Source organism: Choloepus didactylus, chromosome 6 (assembly GCF_015220235.1).
Source record: "Choloepus didactylus isolate mChoDid1 chromosome 6, mChoDid1.pri, whole genome shotgun sequence".
In the NCBI taxonomy this organism is placed as follows: Eukaryota; Metazoa; Chordata; class Mammalia; order Pilosa; family Megalonychidae; genus Choloepus; species Choloepus didactylus.
In genome coordinates, this window is record NC_051312.1 from 32,156,584 (window position 1) to 32,177,071 (window position 20,488).

General features: G+C 41.1%; 1 protein-coding gene across 50 annotated transcripts in view; it reads right to left on the minus strand.

Moving 5' to 3' along the window:
* MADD (MAP kinase activating death domain) overlaps nt 1-20,488 on the minus strand; it is a 117,113-nt gene that overhangs the window by 31,840 nt on the left and 64,785 nt on the right. For all 50 annotated transcript variants that reach the window (XM_037838523.1, XM_037838549.1, XM_037838510.1 and 47 more), the window contains exons 4-7: nt 2,703-3,006; nt 2,029-2,160; nt 1,460-1,573; nt 677-757 (exon numbers count right to left, since the gene is read on the minus strand). In XM_037838523.1, coding sequence (XP_037694451.1) covers nt 677-757; nt 1,460-1,573; nt 2,029-2,160; nt 2,703-3,006 — 631 coding nt within the window. The remainder of the gene's footprint in view (nt 1-676; nt 758-1,459; nt 1,574-2,028; nt 2,161-2,702; nt 3,007-20,488) is intronic.

A 20,488-nucleotide genomic window follows, 5' to 3' on the forward strand; every position in this document is an offset into this window, starting at 1 on the left:
CCTGAAACTACCAAACTCCAACCCAGCAGTCTGGACTCCTGAAGACAATTATATAATAATGTAGATTACAAGGGGTGACAGCGTGATTGTGAAGACCTTGTGGATCACACCCCCTTTATCTAGTGTATGGATGAGTGGAGGAATGGGGATAAAAACTAAAGGACAAATGGGGTGGGATGGGGGGACGATTTGGGTGTTCTTTTTTCACTTTTATTTTTTATTCTTGTTCTGGTTCTTTCTGATGTAAGGAAAATGTTCAGAGATAGACTGTGGTGATGAACGCATAACTAGTTATCATACTGTGGACAGTGGATTGTATATCATGGATGATTGTATGGTGTGTGAATGTATTTCAATAAAACTGAATTAAAAAAAAAAAAAAAGAATGGCAGGCAGGACTAGAAATGGGAATTGATGAGTTGTGTTATATAGCATTGTAAGCATTAGAGGATGGTAGGGTATTCAGTGAATTAGAAGGAATCTAAAAGTGGTTTTTAAGATAATAGTCACCCTGCTATCCGGAAATGGGATGCAACACTCCTTAAGCTTCTTTCCTATCCTGCCCATCTGAGGCTAATAAAATCTATACCACTTGAAGTTTGAAAGGAAACTGGCTCTTAAAATAACTGTTTTCCTACTGCAATCCTATAGCATCTTTTCTTCATTCCTCAATTACCTGCTTTAAATGCTTTTTCAGCTCTAAAGATTCTGGTTCTGGTAGGATAGGGAGCACTTCTGCATTGGCTGGAGCAATCACCTGAACAAGAGGAAAGATAATAGGCATGATCTTGGAATTGCTCAGGAGTTTCTCCTACATAATGGTAAGCAGCAAGAAGAGGAAGTCATATATACGATATTATCATATACATATGAATACATACACATTACATACACTCATATATGAGATATACATAAATATCTGAAAGGAAATATACATAAGTGGTATTGGGTGATTATCTTGGGATATAGGATTATAGTTTTCATTTTTTTCTTTACATTTATTTGTATTTGCTAAAGTTACAATGAATACATAGGACAGTGTCCTAACAAAGTTTTGAATCTATTCACACTGCATAATGTTCATATAATTTTTTTTTCAAGTCTGCATCAAAAGACAGCATCTTACTAGAAACCATAGCCCAGGAAAGCCATTAGGAGATGACCTACACCATATATGGTGGTCCCAAAACCATGCCTGCCCTACTGCTCTAGGAAGCTGCAGGGGGGCACTTAACTCAGGGAAAACTGAATCCTGTAATTCTTTGAGTTCTAACCAAGAGATTTTTGGTTAATTTACTATTCAGCCAATGAAGTAAAAGCAGAATTGAAAAAAAAAATGGTTTCAATGAGTCTCATAATAGAACTCAACACAGCTTAGATGCCCTTCCTGGAAGTGATCTAGAAAAAAGAGAACATAATCCTATCCTAGATCCTACAATGTCTCAGCCAAGGATCTCACCCTACTGCTGTCCAGATCCACTAGCCATACATCATCAGGCATTTTGAAGTCCAGTTTGTAGAGGAAGAAGCTGGCAGGGACCCCAATGATGTACGGGGTTGGAGCCAACAGCAGCTATAGAAAGGATAAAGAGGATAAGAGACTAAGAATAAAACCTAGCATAGTCAATCCCATTTACTGAGTCGGGACTTTTTTACATAAGGGAATTCAGGTCTACAATCCCTTTTCTAAAACCCTTGAAGGGTTTTGGAATGTTTCAAAATTCAAAATTTTTGAGATTTTAGAAAGGTAACATGGTATGCACTCTGTACATTATGTAACACGTGCAGCAGGGTTAGAGCCAGTAGCCTATAATCGTTAACATTAACTGTGATAAAGAAAGGCTATAAATAAATAGCATTGGTTTGGCCACCAAATCAGTACAGGTCAGATCAGATTTTGTTGACAAACACATATGGTAAGTGACTGGGGCCCAGTACTGACTGATGACTTCCCTGGCCACTGTGCCCTCTTGCTCAGGGCTGGACCAAGTTGGAAAGTAAGAGGTGATAAAGCCAGAAAAGACTCACCTGCTCTGCTGATGCCATGCAGGTGGGAAGCAGTGGGATGACAGGAAACATATACTCCAGGGGGTAAATCATTGCCACAAATGCCATCACAGACATTGAGAGTGCATTGTAGTCTCGGGACTGTAGCACCACCTGCCACAAGCCATACCATAAGTATCACTCAAAAGCAGAATATAAGGTTCAGGAGAAAACAGCTTCCAACACCACAGTTTAATTTGTGTTCCACTATTCCTCCAGCTCCAGAAGCTTGGTTTCCACAGTTACCACTGCCCCCTGCCTCAGTCTGTCTGCCACCTCCCAACCCAAGCACCACTATCATCTTCTTGGGAATCACTGCCTTACCATCCTAGTTCTTGTACCCCACCCCCACCCCCACCCCCACCCCCTCTGCCATCTCAGCACCATTCAATGGAACATAACTATTGATATTTCCAGAGAGTTAGGTCAGAATACTTAAGGATAATTCAGCTGAGAGCAAGCCCTCTGAATATATTCCCACGCAATACCAGAACCTTAATTCAACCCACACCCACTGAGCACCTGCTGTATACCAGGCACCATGTAACCTCTTAGAGACAAAAGATGTAAAAGATGCAGTTCCTGTCTTCAAGAAGCACATGGTCTAGCCTCTGCCATATGTCAAAGCTTTTCCCCTAGAAAGCGGGCCCTCTCACCTTGTGCTCTAACAGGATGCAGGTTAGCACCTGAAGACAGGCATCTACACCCAGAAGTTCCAAGGGAAGGTGCAATGGGAAATCCACCAAGGTGAATCGAGAGGGGTCTGGAAGAGCAAAGGTCAGAGCTGGCTGAAGCTCCTGGGGTAGGACCTCAATGTCTACTCGCTTCTGCCCAGAGACGGGTACTGGCGAGCGCAGCAATCGATAGATCCAGGCCTCAATCTCTCGAAGATCATGCAGAAGGGCATTTGATTTCTCCTCCACAAGCAACGATCCAGTAAAAATGCGCCACATGGTGTCCCTGAAGCACAGACAGCAGGAAACAGACATATAAGCATCAAAAGCTGATAACCCCACTGCAACCCAATAAAATCAGAGGGAGCATTATGATGACAATTGGAAGAGGAGTATCAATAGGAAAGCCCACTCTTTGGACTCAGACAGGACCAGAAGTTATGTATGAGGGAGTGAACCAAGTGTGTTAAGAATGTATACATGATAAAATATCTAAGGAATAAATTTAATGAAGGATGTAAAGGACTTGTACATGGAAAACTACAAAACATTACTGAAATAAATTAAAGAAAACCTAAATAAATGGAAGATAAATGGAAGGACATCCCATGTTCATGGATTGGAAGATGAAACATTGTTAAAACATTGTGGTGGATTGAACTGTCTACCCCAGTTTGGTCATGTTCTTGGTCTTGCTCCACATTCTGGTGCGTGTGGACCCACTGTAAATAAGAACTCTTCAAGACGTTATTTCAGTTACAGTATGGACCAACTGAATCAGGTTCTTTAACCTGGATTACCAGAGTCCTTCATAAGTAGAGTTAAAGTCAGACAGATAGAGAAGCAATGGGGAGCAACCAGAAGCTGGAAGTCAACAGAACCCAGAATAGAAAGGAGAAGACACCACCATTTACACTGCCAAGTGACGGAAAGCCACGGAACAAGAATCGCCAGTAGCCAGTCTGAGAATGCCACAGCCTTCAGAGAGGAAGCATCATCTTGCTGACAATTTGATTTTGGACTTCTCCTAGCCTCAAAACCATGAGGCAATAAATTCCTGTTGCTAAGCCAATGTATGGTATGGGGTTTGTTTCAGCAGCTGGGAAACTAAGACAGATATGATTCTACCCAAAGCAATTTACAGATTCAGTGTAATCCCAATCTTTGCAGAAATGGAAAAGCCAATAACCAAATCCACATGGAAGGATAAGGAACCTTGAATAGCCAAATCCATCTTGAAAAAAGAACAAAGCCAGAGGACTCATACTTCCCAATTTCAAAACTTATTACAAGCTACAGTAATCAAAACAGTCTGGTACTGGCACAAGGAAAGACATACAGATCAATGGAATCAAATTCATTAAGAGTTCAGAAATGAACCCAACTGATTTTTGACAAGGGTGCTAAGTCTACTCAATGAGGAAAGAATAATCTCTAACAAATGGTGCTGGGAAAACTGGATAGCTACATGCAAAAGAATGAAAGTGGACCCCTACCTCATACCAAATATAAAAATTAACTCAAAATGGATCAAAGACCTAAATATATAAGAACTAAAACCATAAAACTCCTATAAAAAAGCAAAGGGGAAGACTTTCAGGAAAATGGTGGAATAGGGAGTTGCCGAGCTCACGCCTCTTCCAAAAACAGCTAATAGAAACTGTCCAAAATAACTGTTCTGGGGCTCTGGAGACCAGGGGAGCACTGCACAGCATTCAGGGAAGAGTAGAACTAACAGACTGAGAAACTGTAGTGAAAAACTGTGAGTAACTCCCTTGTGCCAAGACTCCTGATCCTGTGTCCATCCAACCCATGAGGCAAGCAGCTCTGGGTCAGCCCAGTCCCTGCCTGGTGGGCTGCTGAGGACTAGGAGTGTCGCAGAAGCCCTTCTCCCCAAGAACAGAGGGGGACATGGCCCAGTACTGATCAAGCTATTGGTGGTGAATTTAGATGGCGGGATCTGGCTGCTTTAATCTGACCTGGACAGGCGCTGGCTGTATCACTGTCTCCACTGTGTAAGAGGAGAAGCCACCAGAAGGCTAAAAATACTCTGCCTTCTCAGAACTGTGGGGAACAGGTTGCTGAAACGCAACACCATCTGAGAGGGAAGCAAGGAAAGCACACCTTCAAGGAGCTGAAATGAAGGCTTTTTGGTGTCTTTCCTGATGTTCTCCCCAGGGCCTACTGAAACTGGTCTGCATCTCCAGAGTGGGTTTCTGGCCCTGTTTTGCCTGGGAAATACTGATGAACCAAGGGTCAAAGAAGAGCCTTAACACAAATCCAATCAACAACAAAATCCTAGATAAGAGAGAGAAACCAACCTTCAGAATAATCTCATCAAGATAATCAGATGCCCAGATATCAGCAAAAAATTGCAAGCCGTACTAAGAAACTGTAAGATATGGCCTAGTCAAAGGACAAAGTAAAAAGTCAGAGGAGATACAGAATTAGGAACATCTAATCAAAGATGTTCAAACACATCTTTTCAACCAATTCAAAGAGATGAAGGAAAATATGGCTAAAGAGATAAAGGATATTGAGAAGACACTGAGTGAGCATAAAAAATAGTTTGAAAATATGCAAAGAAATATAACAGAACTTATGGAATGAAAGGCACAATAGACAAGATTAAAACTATACTGGAGGGGCGGGGCAAGATGGCAGACTGGTGAGCTGTATGTTTTAGTTACTCCTCCAGGAAAGTAGGTAAAAAGCCAGGAACTGCGTGGACTGGACACCACAGAGCAATCTGTCTTTGGGCATACTTCATACAACACTCATGAAAACGTGGAACTGCTGAGATCAGCGAAATCTGTAAGTTTTTGCGGCCAGGGGACCCGCGCCCCTCCCTGCCAGGCTCAGTCCCGGGGGAGGAGGGGCTGTCAGCTCCGGGAAGGAGAAGGGAGAATTGCAGTGGCTGCCCTTATCGGAAACTCATTCTACTGATTCAAACTCCAACCATAGATAGACTGAGACCAGACACCAGAGACTCTGAGAGCAGCCAGCCCAGCAGAGAGGAGACAGACATAGAATAAAAACAACACGAAAAACTCCAAAATAAAAGCAGAGGATTTTTGGAGTTCTGGTGAACACAGAAAGGGGAAGGGCGGAGATCAGGCCTTGAGGCGCATATGCAAATCCCGAAGCAAAGCTGATCTCTCTGCCCTGTGCACCTTTCCTTAATGGCCCTGGTTGCTTTGTCTATTAGCATTTCAATAACCCATTAGATCTCTGAGGGGGGCCGTTTTTTTTTTTTTTTTTTTAAATCCTTTTTGCTTTTTCTAAAACAATTACTCTAAGAAGCTCAATACAGAAAGCTTCAAAGAATTGAAATTTGGGCACGTCAAGTCAAGAGCAGAATTAAGAGAGCTCTGAGACAAAAGGCAATATTCCAGTGGCTGAGAAAATTCACTAAACAACACAACTTCCCAAGAAAAGGGGGGTGTCCGCTCACAGCCACCATCCTGGTGGACAGGAAACACTCCTGCCCATCGCCAGCCCCATAGTCCAGAGCTGCCCCAGACAACCCAGTGTGACGGAAGTGCTTCAAATAACAGGCACACACCACAAAACTGGGCGTGGACATTAGCCTTCCCTGCAACCTCAGCTGAATGTCCCAGAGCTGGGAAGGGGGAGCAGTGTGAATTAACAGAGCCCCATTCAGCCATCATTTGAGCAGACTGGGAGCCTCCCAACACAGCCCAGCAGCCCAGAACTGCCCTGGGGGGACGGCACTCACCTGTGACATAGCACAGTCATCCCTCAACAGAGGACCCGGGGTGCACAGCCTGGAAGAGGGGCCCACTTGCAAGTCTCAGGAGCCATACGCCAATACCAAAGACTTGTGGGTCAGTGGCAGAGACAAACTGTGGCAGGACTGAACTGAAGGATTAGACTATTGCAGCAGCTTTAAAACTCCAGGATCATCAGGGAGATTTGATTGTTAGGGCCACCCCCCCTCCCCGACTGCCCAGAAACACGCCCCACATACAGGGCAGGCAACACCAACTACACACGCAAGCTTGGTACACCAATTGGGCCCCACAAGACTCACTCTCCCACTCACCAAAAAGGCTAAGCAGGGGAGATCTGGCTTGTGGAGAACAGGTGGCTCGTGGACGCCACCTGCTGGTTAGTTAGAGAAAGTGTACTCCACGAAGCTGTAGATCTGATAAATTAGAGATAAGGACTTCAACTGGTCTACAAACCCTAAAAGAACCCTATCAAGTTCAGCAAATGCCACGAGGCCAAAAACAACAGAAAATTATAAAGCATATGAAAAAAACCAGACGATATGGATAACACAAGCCCAAGCACCCAAATCAAAAGACCAGAAGAGACACACCACCTAGAGCAGCTACTCAAAGAACTAAAGATGAACAATGAGACCCTAGTACGGGATATGAAGGAAATCAAGAAGACCCTAGAAGAGCATAAAGAAGACATTGCAAGACTAAATAAAAAAATGGATGATCTTATGGAAATTAAAGAAACTGTTGACCAAATTAAAAAGATTCTGGACACTCATAGTACAAGACTAGAGGAAGTTGAACAACGAATCAGTGACCTGGAAGATGACAGAATGGAAAATGAAAGCATAAAAGAAAGAATGGGGAAAAAAATTGAAAAACTCGAAATGGACCTCAGGGATATGATAGATAATATGAAACGTACGAATATAAGACTCATTGGTGTCCCAGAAGGGGAAGAAAAGGGTAAAGGTCTAGGAAGAGTATTCAAAGAAATTGTTGGGGAAAACTTCCCAAATCTTCTAAACAACATAAATACACAAATCATAAATGCTCAGCGAACTCCAAATAGAATAAATCCAAAAAAACCCACTCCGAGACATATACTGATCACACTGTCAAACATAGAAGAGAAGGAGCAAGTTCTGAAAGCAGCAAGAGAAAAGCAATTCACCACATACAAAGGAAACAGCATAAGACTAAGTAGTGACTACTCAGCAGCCACCATGGAGGCAAGAAGGCAGTGGCACGATATATTTAAAATTCTGAGTGAGAGGAATTTCCAGCCAAGAATACTTTATCCAGCAAAGCTCTCCTTCAAATTTGAGGGAGAGCTTAAATTTTTCACAGACAAAGAAATGCTGAGAGAATTTGCTAACAAGAGACCTGCCCTACTGGAGATACTAAAGGGAGCCCTACAGACAGAGAAACAAAGACAGGACAGAGAGACCTGGAGAAAGGTTCAGTACTAAAGAGATTCGGTATGGGTACAATAAAGGATATTAATAGAGAGAGGGAAAAATATGGCAAACATAATCCAAAGGATAAGATGGCCGATTCAAGAAATGCCTTCACGGTTTTAACGTTGAATGTAAATGGATTAAACTCCCCAATTAAAAGATATAGATTCGCAGAATGGATCAAAAAAAATGAACCATCAATATGTTGCATACAAGAGACTCATCTTAGACACAGGGACACAAAGAAACTGAAAGTGAAAGGATGGAAAAAAATATTTCATGCAAGCTACAGCCAAAAGAAAGCAGGTGTAGCAATATTAATCTCAGATAAAATAGACTCCAAATGCAGGGATGTTTTGAGAGACAAAGAAGGCCACTACATACTAATAAAAGGAGCAATTCAGCAAGAAGAAATAACAATCGTAAATGTCTATGCACCCAATCAAGGTGCCACAAAATACATGAGAGAAACATTGGCAAAACTAAAGGAAGCAATTGATGTTTCCACAATAATTGTGGGAGACTTCAACACATCACTCTCTCCTATAGATAGATCAACCAGACAGAAGACCAATAAGGAAACTGAAAACCTAAACAATATGATAAATGAATTAGATTTAACAGACATCTACAGGACATTACATCCCAAATCACCAGGATACACATACTTTTCTAGTGCTCACGGAACTTTCTCCAGAATAGATCATATGCTGGGACATAAAACAAGCCTCAATAAATTTAAAAAGATTGAAATTATTCAAAGCACATTCTCTGACCACAATGGAATACAATTAGAAGTCAATAACCATCAGAGACTTAGAAAATTCACAAATACCTGGAGGTTAAACAACACACTCCTAAACAATCAGTGGGTTAAAGAAGAAATAGCAAGAGAAATTGCTAAATATATAGAGACGAATGAAAATGAGAACACAACATACCAAAACCTATGGGATGCAGCAAAAGCAGTGCTAAGGGGGAAATTTATAGCACTAAACGCATATATTAAAAAGGAAGAAAGAGCCAAAATCAAAGAACTAATGGATCAACTGAAGAAGCTAGAAAATGAACAGCAAACCAATCCTAAACCAAGTACAAGAAAAGAAATAACAAGGATTAAAGCAGAAATAAATGACATAGAGAACAAAAAAACAATAGAAAGGATAAATATCACCAAAAGTTGGTTCTTTGAGAAGATCAACAAGATTGACAAGCCCCTAGCTAGACTGACAAAATCAAAAAGAGAGAAGACCCATATAAACAGAATAATGAATGAAAAAGGTAACATAACTGCAGATCCTGAAGAAATTAAAAAAATTATAAGAGGATATTATGAACAACTGTATGGCAACAAACTGGATAATGTAGAAGAAATGGACAATTTCCTGGAAACATATGAACAACCTAGACTGACCAGAGAAGAAATAGAAGACCTCAACCAACCCATCACAAGCAAAGAGATCCAATCAGTCATCAAAAATCTTCCCACAAATAAATGCCCAGGGCCAGATGGCTTCACAGGGGAATTCTACCAAACTTTCCAGAAAGAACTGACACCAATCTTACTCAAACTCTTTCAAAACATTGAAAAAAATGGAACACTACCTAACTCATTTTATGAAGCTAACATCAATCTAATACCAAAACCAGGCAAAGATGCCACAAAAAAGGAAAACTACCGGCCAATCTCCCTAATGAATATAGATGCAAAAATCCTCAACAAAATACTTGCAAATCGAATCCAAAGACACATTAAAAAAATCATACACCATGACCAAGTGGGGTTCATTCCAGGCATGCAAGGATGGTTCAACATAAGAAAAACAATCAATGTATTACAACACATTAACAAGTCAAAAGAGAAAAATCAATTGATCATCTCAATAGATGCTGAAAAAGCATTTGACAAAATCCAACATCCATTTTTGATAAAAACACTTCAAAAGGTAGGAACTGAAGGAAACTTCCTCAACATGATAAAGAGCATATATGAAAAACCCACAGCCAGCATAGTACTCAATGGTGAGAGACTGAAAGCCTTCCCTCTAAGATCAGGAACAAGACAAGGATGCCCGCTGTCACCACTGTTATTCAACATTGTGCTGGAAGTGCTAGCCAGGGCAATCCGGCAAGACAAAGAAATAAAAGGCATCCAAATTGGAAAAGAAGAAGTAAAACTGTCATTGTTTGCAGATGATATGATCTTATATCTAGAAAACCCTGAGAAATCGACGATACACCTACTAGAGCTAATAAACAAATTTAGCAAAGTAGCAGGATACAAGATTAATGCACATAAGTCAGTAATGTTTCTATATGCTAGAAATGAACAAACTGAAGAGACACTCAAGAAAAAGATACCATTTTCAATAGCAACTAAAAAAATCAAGTACCTAGGAATAAACTTAACCAAAGATGTAAAAGACCTATACAAAGAAAACTACATAACTCTACTAAAAGAAATAGAAGGGGACCTTAAAAGATGGAAAAATATTCCATGTTCATGGATAGGAAGGCTAAATGTCATTAAGATGTCAATTCTACCCAAACTCATCTACAGATTCAATGCAATCCCAATCAAAATTCCAACAACCTACTTTGCAGACTTGGAAAAGCTAGTTATCAAATTTATTTGGAAAGGGAAGATGCCTCGAATTGCTAAGACACTCTAAAAAGAAAAACGAAGTGGGAGGACTTACACTCCCTGACTTTGAAGCTTATTATAAAGCCACAGTTGCCAAAACAGCATGGTACTGGCACAAAGATAGACATATAGATCAATGGAATCGAATTGAGAATTCAGAGATAGACCCTCAGATCTATGGCCGACTGATCTTTGATAAGGCCCCCAAAGTCACCGAACTGAGCCATAATGGTCTTTTCAACAAATGGGGCTGGGAGAGTTGGATATCCATATCCAAAAGAATGAAAGAGGACCCCTACCTCACCCCCTACACAAAAATTAACTCAAAATGGACCAAAGATCTCAATATAAAAGAAAGTACCATAAAACTCCTAGAAGATAATGTAGGAAAACATCTTCAAGACCTTGTATTAGGAGGCCACTTCCTAGACTTTACACCCAAAGCACAAGCAACAAAAGAGAAAATAGATAAATGGGAACTCCTCAAGCTTAGAAGTTTCTGCACCTCAAAGGAATTTCTCAAAAAGGTAAAGAGGCAGCCAACTCAATGGGAAAAAATTTTTGGAAACCATGTATCTGACAAAAGACTGATATCTTGCATATACAAAGAAATCCTACAACTCAATGACAATAGTACAGACAGCCCAATTATAAAATGGGCAAAAGATATGAAAAGACAGTTCTCTGAAGAGGAAATACAAATGGCCAAGAAACACATGAAAAAATGTTCAGCTTCACTAGCTATTAGAGAGATGCAAATTAAGACCACAATGAGATACCATCTAACACCGGTTAGAATGGCTGCCATTAAACAAACAGGAAACTACAAATGCTGGAGGGGGATGTGGAGAAATTGGAACTCTTATTCATTGTTGGTGGGACTGTATAATGGTTCAGCCACTCTGGAAGTCAGTCTGGCAGTTCCTTAGAAAACTAGATATAGAGCTACCATTCGATCCAGCGATTGCACTTCTCGGTATATACCCGGAAGATCGGAAAGCAGTGACACGAACAGATATCTGCACGCCAATGTTCATAGCAGCATTATTCACAATTGCCAAGAGATGGAAACAACCCAAATGTCCTTCAACAGATGAGTGGATAAATAAAATGTGGTATATACACACGATGGAATACTACGCGGCAGTAAGAAGGAACGATCTGGTGAAACATATGACAACATGGATGAACCTTGAAGACATAATGCTGAGCGAAATAAGCCAGGCACAAAAAGAGAAATATTATATGCTACCACTAATGTGAACTTTGAAAAATGTAAAACAAATGGTTTATAATGTAGAATGTAGGGGAACTAGCAGTAGAGAGCAATCAAGGAAGGGGGAACAATAATCCAAGAAGAACAGATAAGCTATTTAACGTTCTGGGGATGCCCAGAAATGACTATGGTCTGTTAATTTCTGATGGATGTAGTAGGAACAAGTTCACTGAAATGTTGCTATATTATGTAACTTTCTTGGGGTAAAGTAGGAACATGTTGGAAGTTAAGCAGTTATCTTAGGTTAGTTGTCTTTTTCTTACTCCCTTGTTATGGTCTCTTTGAAATGTTCTTTTATTGTATGTTTGTTTTCTTTTTAACTTTTTTTTTCATACAGTTGATTTAAAAAAGAAGGGAAAGTTAAAAAAAAAAAAAAAAAGAAAAAAGACAAACAGGAAAAAAAAAAAAAAAAGATGTAGTGCCCCCTTGAGGAGCCTGTGGAGAATGCAGGGGTATTTGCCTACCCCACCTTCATGGTTGCTAACATGACCACAGACATAGGGGACTGGTGGTTTGATGGGTTGAGCCCTCTACCATAAGTTTTACCCTTGGGAAGACGGTTGCTGCAAAGGAGAGGCTAGGCCTCCCTGTATTTGTGCCTAAGAGTCTCCTCCTGAATGCCTCTTTGTTGCTCAGATGTGGCCCTCTCTCTCTGGCTAAGCCAACTTGAAAGGTGAAATCACTGCCCTCCCCCCTACGTGGGATCAGACACCCAGGGAAGTGAATCTCCCTGGCAACGTGGAATATGACTCCCGGGGAGGAATGTAGACCCGGCATCGTGGGATGGAGAACATCTTCTTGACCAAAAGGGGGATGTGAAAGGAAATGAAATAAGCTTCAGTGGCAGAGAGATTCCAAAACGAGCCGAGAGATCACTCTGGTGGGCACTCTTACGCACACTTTAGACAACCTTTTTAGGTTCTAAAGAATTGGGGTAGCTGGTGGTGGATACCTGAAACTATTAACTACAACCCAGAACCCATGAATCTCGAAGACAGTTGTATAAAAATGTAGCTTATGAGGGGTGACAGTGGGATTGGGAATGCCATAAGGACCAACTCCACTTTGTCTAGTTTATGGATGGATGTGTAGAAAAGTAGGGGAAGCAAACAAACAGACAAAGGTACCCAGTGTTCTTTTTTACTTCAATTGCTCTTTTTCACTCTAATTATTATTCTTGTTATTTTTGTGTGTGTGCTAATGAAGGTGTCAGGGATTGATTTAGGTGATGAATGTACAACTATGTAATGGTACTGTAAACAATCGAAAGTATAATTTGTTTTGTATGACTGCGTGGTATGTGAATATATCTCAATAAAATGATGATTAAAAAAAAAAAAAAAAAAAAAACTATACTGGAGGCATATAACAGCAACTTGAAAAGGCAGAAGAAAGAATCATCAACCTAGAAGACAGGACATCTAAAATCAAACAGACCAAAGAACAGATAAAGAAAAGAATAGAAAAAAATGAGCAGGAATTGAATGACAGTATTATGCACACAAACATACATGTCTTCAGTGTCCGAGAAGGAAGAGAGAAGGGAAAAGCGTCAGAGAGAATATCTGAGGAAATAATGACCAAAAACTTCTCAACTCTTATGAAAGACATAAATATACATATCCAAGTGCAACAGACTCCAAACAGAGTAAATCCATATAGATGTACTCTAAGACAATACTAATCAGATTGTCAACTGCCAAAGATAAAAGAGAATTATGAAAGTAACAAGAGAAAAGCAATCCATCACATACAAGCAATGCTCAATAAGACTAAGATCAGATTTCTCATCAGAAACCATGGAAGCAAGAAGGCAATGGTATGATATATTTAAGATACTGAAAGAAAAACCTCCAGTCAAGAATTCTTTATTTGGAAAAACTGTCCTTCAAAAACAAGGGAGCGGAACTTTGAACAAGAAGTGGTATCTGGTAGGTTTGCACAGGTTAGTGTGAAATAGTGACACATCCCAGAGTAATTCGGGCAGAGAATAAAAATATATACGCAGGGCCCCCCCTGAGGAGCTGGAGGAAAATGTGGAAGTGTTGGACTTCCTCACTTTGGCTGTTGTTGATGTCCTCATAAACACTGAGGACTGGCGGTTTGGTATGCTGAGCCCTCTATCTTGGGGCTTGCCCTCGTGAGGCTCATTGCTGAAAAGGAGAGGCTAAACTTGCTTACAACTGTGCCTAAGAGTCTCCCTCTGAGTGCCTCTTTGTTGCTCAGATGTGGCCCTCTCTCTCTAGGTAGCCAACTCAGCAGGTGAACTCACTGTCCTCCCCCCTACATGGGACCTGACTCCCAGGGGTGTAAAGCTCCCTGGCAATGCAGGATATGTCTCCTGGGGATGAACCTGGAGCTGGCATCGTGGGATTGAGAATATCTTCTTGACCAAAAGGGGGAAGTGGAATGAAACAAAATAAAGTTCTTCTATGGCTGAGAGATTCCAAATGGAGTTGAGAGGTCACTCTGATGGGCATTCTTATACACTATATAGATATCCCTTTCTAAGTTTTAGTTAATTGGAATAGCTAGAAGTAAATACCTGAAACTACCAAACTCCAACCCAGTGGCCTTGACTCTTGAAGATGATTGCACAATTATGTAGCTTACAAGGGGTGACAGTGTGATGGTAAAAAACCTTGCGGATCACACTCCCTTTACCCAGTATATGGATGGATGAGTAGAAAAATGGGGGACAGGGATTAAATGAAGACAGGGTGGGATTGGGGGGGGGTGATTTGGGTGTTCTTTTTTTCTCTTGTTTTTTATTCTTATTTTTATTCTTTATGGTGTAAAGAAAATGTTCAAAAATGGATTGGCTGGGACTGTATAACTTGGCAAAAACTGGAGTGGCCAGTGACTGTTACTAAATGTACAAATATAAAAATCTCACATGTGGAAGAACAAATGAATGTCAACCATGCAGAGTGTTGAAAGGGATGGTATTTGGGAAAAAACATAATCAAAGCAAACTGGAGTCTATGGTCAACAGCAACATTGTAATATACCTCCATTAAATGTAACAAAGGCAATATGCCAATGCTAAATGTATATGAGACGGGGATATAGGGGAGTAATATGGGATTCTTGGTAGTGGTGTTATTTGCTGTCCTTAGTAGTATATTGTATTGTAGGACATGTTATTTTTCTTTTTATCATTTCTTCTTATTGCTAAAAAAAAAAAAAAAAAAAAAAAAAAAAATTTCTTGTAGTAATCAGTATGTTCAAGTGCTGATTGTGGTGATAAATGTACAACTTTATGATGATACCATGAACAACTGACTGTACACTGTGGATAAATGTATGGTATGTGAATATAACTCTATAAAATTGTAGGAAAAAATATATATAGGAGTAAAAGTGTTGGAGAAAACATGGTGAGAGGAATGATGCCTCACCAATATGGACTAACTAACTACAATGTGTAAACTCAGAATTGAATCTTAGAACATAGCCTAACGTGGACACTATAATTGTAATAGTCCCTAGATTGTAAGCTCATACAGCAGCTAACGCTATCCCTGAATTGTAAGGCCTATCTCTAAACTTTGAGATGCTGATCCCCTAGCGTATAACCTGATTGGTCTCTGGAACAATGCATATCTCTGAGACACCTGAAACTCAGAGCTAGAGCTCGGCAGATATGAATGTCAGTATTAGTGCATACAGCCACTGTCAAAAAAAAAGAAAAAAGCTGAAAAAGAGCCCAGACTTCAGTTAGTGACATGAATGAAGCAGGTCTGGTTAAGACCAGGGCAAGCCAGGCCAAAGGGTAAAGGTTGAAACTGATTGTGTTTTAAAACTTCAACTTTCATATGAGACCAAGGGAATAGATATCTATTTGGTACAGGATCTAAATTTTCTAAACAGTACAACTCTACAGTCGATTTGTTCAAACACCACAATTGCATGGAACTTTGAATAGGAAGTGAGATACGGTAGGTTAGTATAGGCTGGAGTGTAATAGTGACACATCCCAGAGTAATTTGGACAGATAATAAAAAATATATTTACAGCCTCCCCCTCCCCAGCCCCGAGGATCTGGGGGAAGGTGCGGATGTGTTGGACATCCTCACCTGGCCTGGTGTTGATGTTGTCACAAACATTGGGACTGGCGGTTTGATGCGCTGAGCCCTCGAGCATGGGACTTGCCCTTATGAAGCTCATTACCACAAAGGAGAGTCTAAAGTTGTATGTAATGGTGCCTAAGAGTCTCCCCCTGAATATCTCTTTGTTGCTCAGATGTGGCCCTCTCTCTCTCTAACTGAGCCATCTCGACAGGTGAACTCGCTGCCCTCCCCCCTACGTGGGACCCGACTCCCAGGGGTGTACATCTCCCTGGCAACGCAGAGTATGACTCCCAGGGATGAATGTGGACTTGGCATCGTGGGACTGAGAGTATCTTCTTGACCAAAAGGGGGATGCAAAATGAGACGAAATAGTTTCAGTGGCTGAGAGATTCCAAATGGAGTCGAGAGGTCACTCTGGTGGACATTCTTATGCACTATATAGATAACACCTCTTAGGCTTTAATGTATTGGAATAGCTAGAAGTAAATACCTGAAACTACCAAACTCCAACCCAGCAGTCTGGACTCCTGAAGGCAATTATATAATAATGTAGATTACAAGGGGTGATAGTGTGATAGCGAAGACCTTGTGGATCACACCCCCTTTATCTAGTGTATGGATGAGTGGAGGAATGGGGATAAAAACTAAAGGACAAATGGGGTGGGATGGAGGGATGATTTGGGTGTTCTTTTTTCACTTTTATTTTATATTCTTGTTCTGGTTCTTTCTGATGTAAGGAAAATGTTCAGAGATAGATTGTGGTGATGAACGCATAACTATGTTATCATACTGTGGACAGTGGGTTGTATACCATGGATGATTGTATGGTGTGTGAATGCATCTCAATAAAACTGAAATAAAAAAAAAAAAATCTCACATGTGGAAGAACAAATGAATGTCAACCATGCAGAGTGTTGAAAGGGATGGTATTTGGGAAAAAACATAATCAAAGCAAACTGGAGTCTATGGTCAACACTAACATTGTAATATGCTTCCATTAACTGTAACAAAGGCAATATACCAAAGCTAAATGTGTATGAGTCGGGATATAAGAGAGGAATATGGGATTCTTGGTAGTAGTGTTGTTTCCTGTACTTACTATTATACTGTATTGTATGACATATTATTTTTCTTTTATCATCTTTTTTATTATTCGCTAAAAAAAAAATATTTTTTTGTAGTAATCAATATGTTCAAGTGCTGATTGTGGTGATAAATGTACAACTTTACGATGATACCGAGAACAACTGACTGTACACTGTGGATTAATGTAAGGTATGTGAATGGAACTCTATAAAATTGTAGGAAAAAATATAAATAGCAGTAAAAACGTTGGAGAAAACATGGAGAGAGGGATATACCTATCTACTGTTGATGAGCAGGTAGAATGGTGTAGCTTTTCTGGAGGTCAGTGTGGTGGTTCCACAAAAAACTAAGTATGCGGGGGCCATAAGGTCCTGCAACCTCATTATGGGGTATATAATTGGAAGATCTGAGAGCAGAGATATGAATGGACATTTGCACACTGGTGTTCGTGGAGGCAGTATTCATGATTTGCAATGGGTGGAAGTGGCCTAAGGGTACAGAGACTGAGTAACAGAATGGTGAACTGTGGTGTACGCATACAATGGAATATTGAGCAACTATGAGAAGGAGTGAAGCTGTGAGAAACGCAACAAGGTGAATGGATACCGTACACAGCATTTTGACTGAAATACGCCAGAAACAAAGGCAAACACTATAATGCCTCACCAATATGGACTAACTACAATGTGTAAACTCAGAACTGAATCTTAGAACACAGCCTAACAGGAGAACGGTTATTGTAATGGTCCTTAGATTGTAAGCTCCTAGAGCAGTCAAATCTATTCCTGAATTGTAATGGCTTTTTCCAAACTTTGAGATGCTGATCCCTGACTGATCTCTGGAACATTGGGTACCTGTGTGACACCTGAAACTCAGAGCTAGAGTGCGGCAGATAAGAATGTCAGTATTAGCCCATACAGCAACTGTTACAATAAAAAAAAAAAAAAAAAAAAAAGCTGAAAAAGAGCCCAGAATTAAATTAGTGATATGAATGAAGCAGATCTGGTTAAGACTAGGGCAAACCAGGCCAAAGGGTAAAGGCTGAACTGTGTTTTAAAACTTCAACTTCCATGTGAGACCAAGGCAAGAGATGTCTATTTGGTAAAGGATCTGTATTTTCTAAAAAGTATAACTCTACAGTCAGTTTGTTGAAACACCACAATTACATGGAACTTTGAATAGGAAGTGAGATCTGGTAGGTTTGTACAGGTTAGAGTGAATTAGTGACACATCCCAAAGTAATTTGGGCAGAGAATAAAATATATTTGCAGGGCCCCCCTGGGGAGCTGCGGGAAAACGTGGAAGTGTTGGACTTCCTCACCTGGACTGATGCTGATGTTCTCACAAACATTGAGGACTGGTGGTTTCATGTGCCGAGCCCTCTATCATGGGACTTACCCTTACGAAGCTCATTACTGCATAGGAGAGGCTAAACTTGCAAATAATTGTGCCTAAGAGTCTCCCACTGAGCACTGATCTGTTGCTCAGATGTGCCCTTTCTCCCTCTCCAACAAGCCACCTCAGTAGGTGAACTCATGCCCTCCCCACTCCTATGTGGGACCTGGCTCCCAGGGGTGTAAAGTTCCCTGACAACGCAGGATATGACTCCCGGGGATGAATCTGGAGCTGGCATCGTGGGATTGAGAATATCTTCTTGACCAAAAGCGGGATGCAAAATGAAATGAAATAAGCTTCAGTGGCTGAGAGATTCCAAATGGAGTCGAGAGGTCACTCTGGTGGACATTCTTATGCACTATATAGATAATGTCTTTTAGGTTTTAATGTATTGGAATAGCTAGAAGTAAATGCCTGAAACTATCAAACTTCAACCCAGTAGTCTGGACTCTTGAAGACAACTGTGTAACAATGTAGATTACAAGAGGTGACGGTGTGATTGTGAAAACCTTGTGGATCACACTCCCTTTATCTATTGTATGGATGGATGAATAGAAAAATAGGGACAAAAACTAAATGAAAAACAGGGTGGGATGGGGGGGATGATTCGGAAGTTCTTTTTACTTTTACTTTTTATTCTTATTCTGATCCTTTCTGAAGTAAGGAAAATGTTCAAAAATAGACTGGGAGGAGAATCTAAGATGGCGGATAGGTGAGACAGGGCAAAAAAAACACCTCCATGAAAAATACTACATAAAAGCCAGAAAGTGACCCAGAACACCGGTTCTAGCGATGCACCAGCTGGACAAGGTCTGATAAATCCACAGGGACCATGCATTTGGTGAAACCAGGAGTCTGAGTTCGGAAACGAGTGAGTGAGCCACTGAATATCCGGTGGCTGCGCTGTAGTATGGGGAAACCATGGGTTGGCGTTCAGAGGTGGACTAGTTCTTTTTTAAAAAAAACCCCAAAGTGGCTGCAGATATGGCAGTGAGAACCACACAGTGAAGCATGGCAGGAACGGGCTGGGCAAACGCTGCAATATCTGGCATGGAAGATAGCCTTTCGTACACTCGCTGCTAACTGTCTCAGAGCAAGGAAGATAGAGGTTAGCCAAAGGGGAAAAAAACCATGTCCCTTGTGCCATCTTCACAGTGGGCTGGGAACGCTCCCTGCCTGGCGCAGGCACCACAGCCCAGAGACATGCCAAGGGACCCAGTGTGACAAAAACTGTTTACAGCAACACGAGCACATGCCACAATATTGGGCGTGGACAATAGCCTTTAGGCTCCAGCTAATTGTCCTGGATCTGGGAAGGAGGAGCTGTGCGAAAAGGGGGAAATTAACATGCCCCATTCAGCCATCCTTACAGCAGGCTGGGAACGCCCCCGCATGGCCTGGCGGCCCAGAACTTCCCTTGAGGGGCGGCGCACACTTGTGATGCAGCACAGCCGTCCCTCAGCAAAGGCCCTAAGAAGGGCACAGCTGGGAAGAGGGACCTACTTGGAAATCCCATGGACCGTATGCCAATACCAAGGACTTGTGGGTCAGCAGCAGAGACAATCTGTGGCGAGACCGAACTGAAGGTTTAGACTCTTAGAACAGCCTTAAATCTCCAGGAACACCCGGAGGTTTGATTATTAAAGCTGCCCTGTCTCCCTAAGCTCAAACACACGCCCACATTCAGGGCGGACAGCACCAACAACACACCCAAACTTGGTGCACCAACTGGACCCCACAAGAACCAGCTGGGGAAAACTGACTTGAGGGGAATAGGTGACTCGTGGATGCCATCTGCTGGTTAGTTAGAGAAAGTGTACGCCACAAAGCTGTAGATCTGACAAATTAGAGACTGGTGTTTCAATAATCTTTCATACCCTAAAAGAACCATATCAAGTAAAGCAAATGCCAAGAGGCCAAAAACAACAGAAAATCTTAAAGCATATGAAAAAAACAGATGATATGGATAACCCAATCCCAAACACCCAAATCAAAAGATCAGAGGAGACACAGTACTTGGAGCCATTAATCAAAGAACTAAAGACAAACAACGAGAGCATGGCACAGGATATAAAGGACATGAAG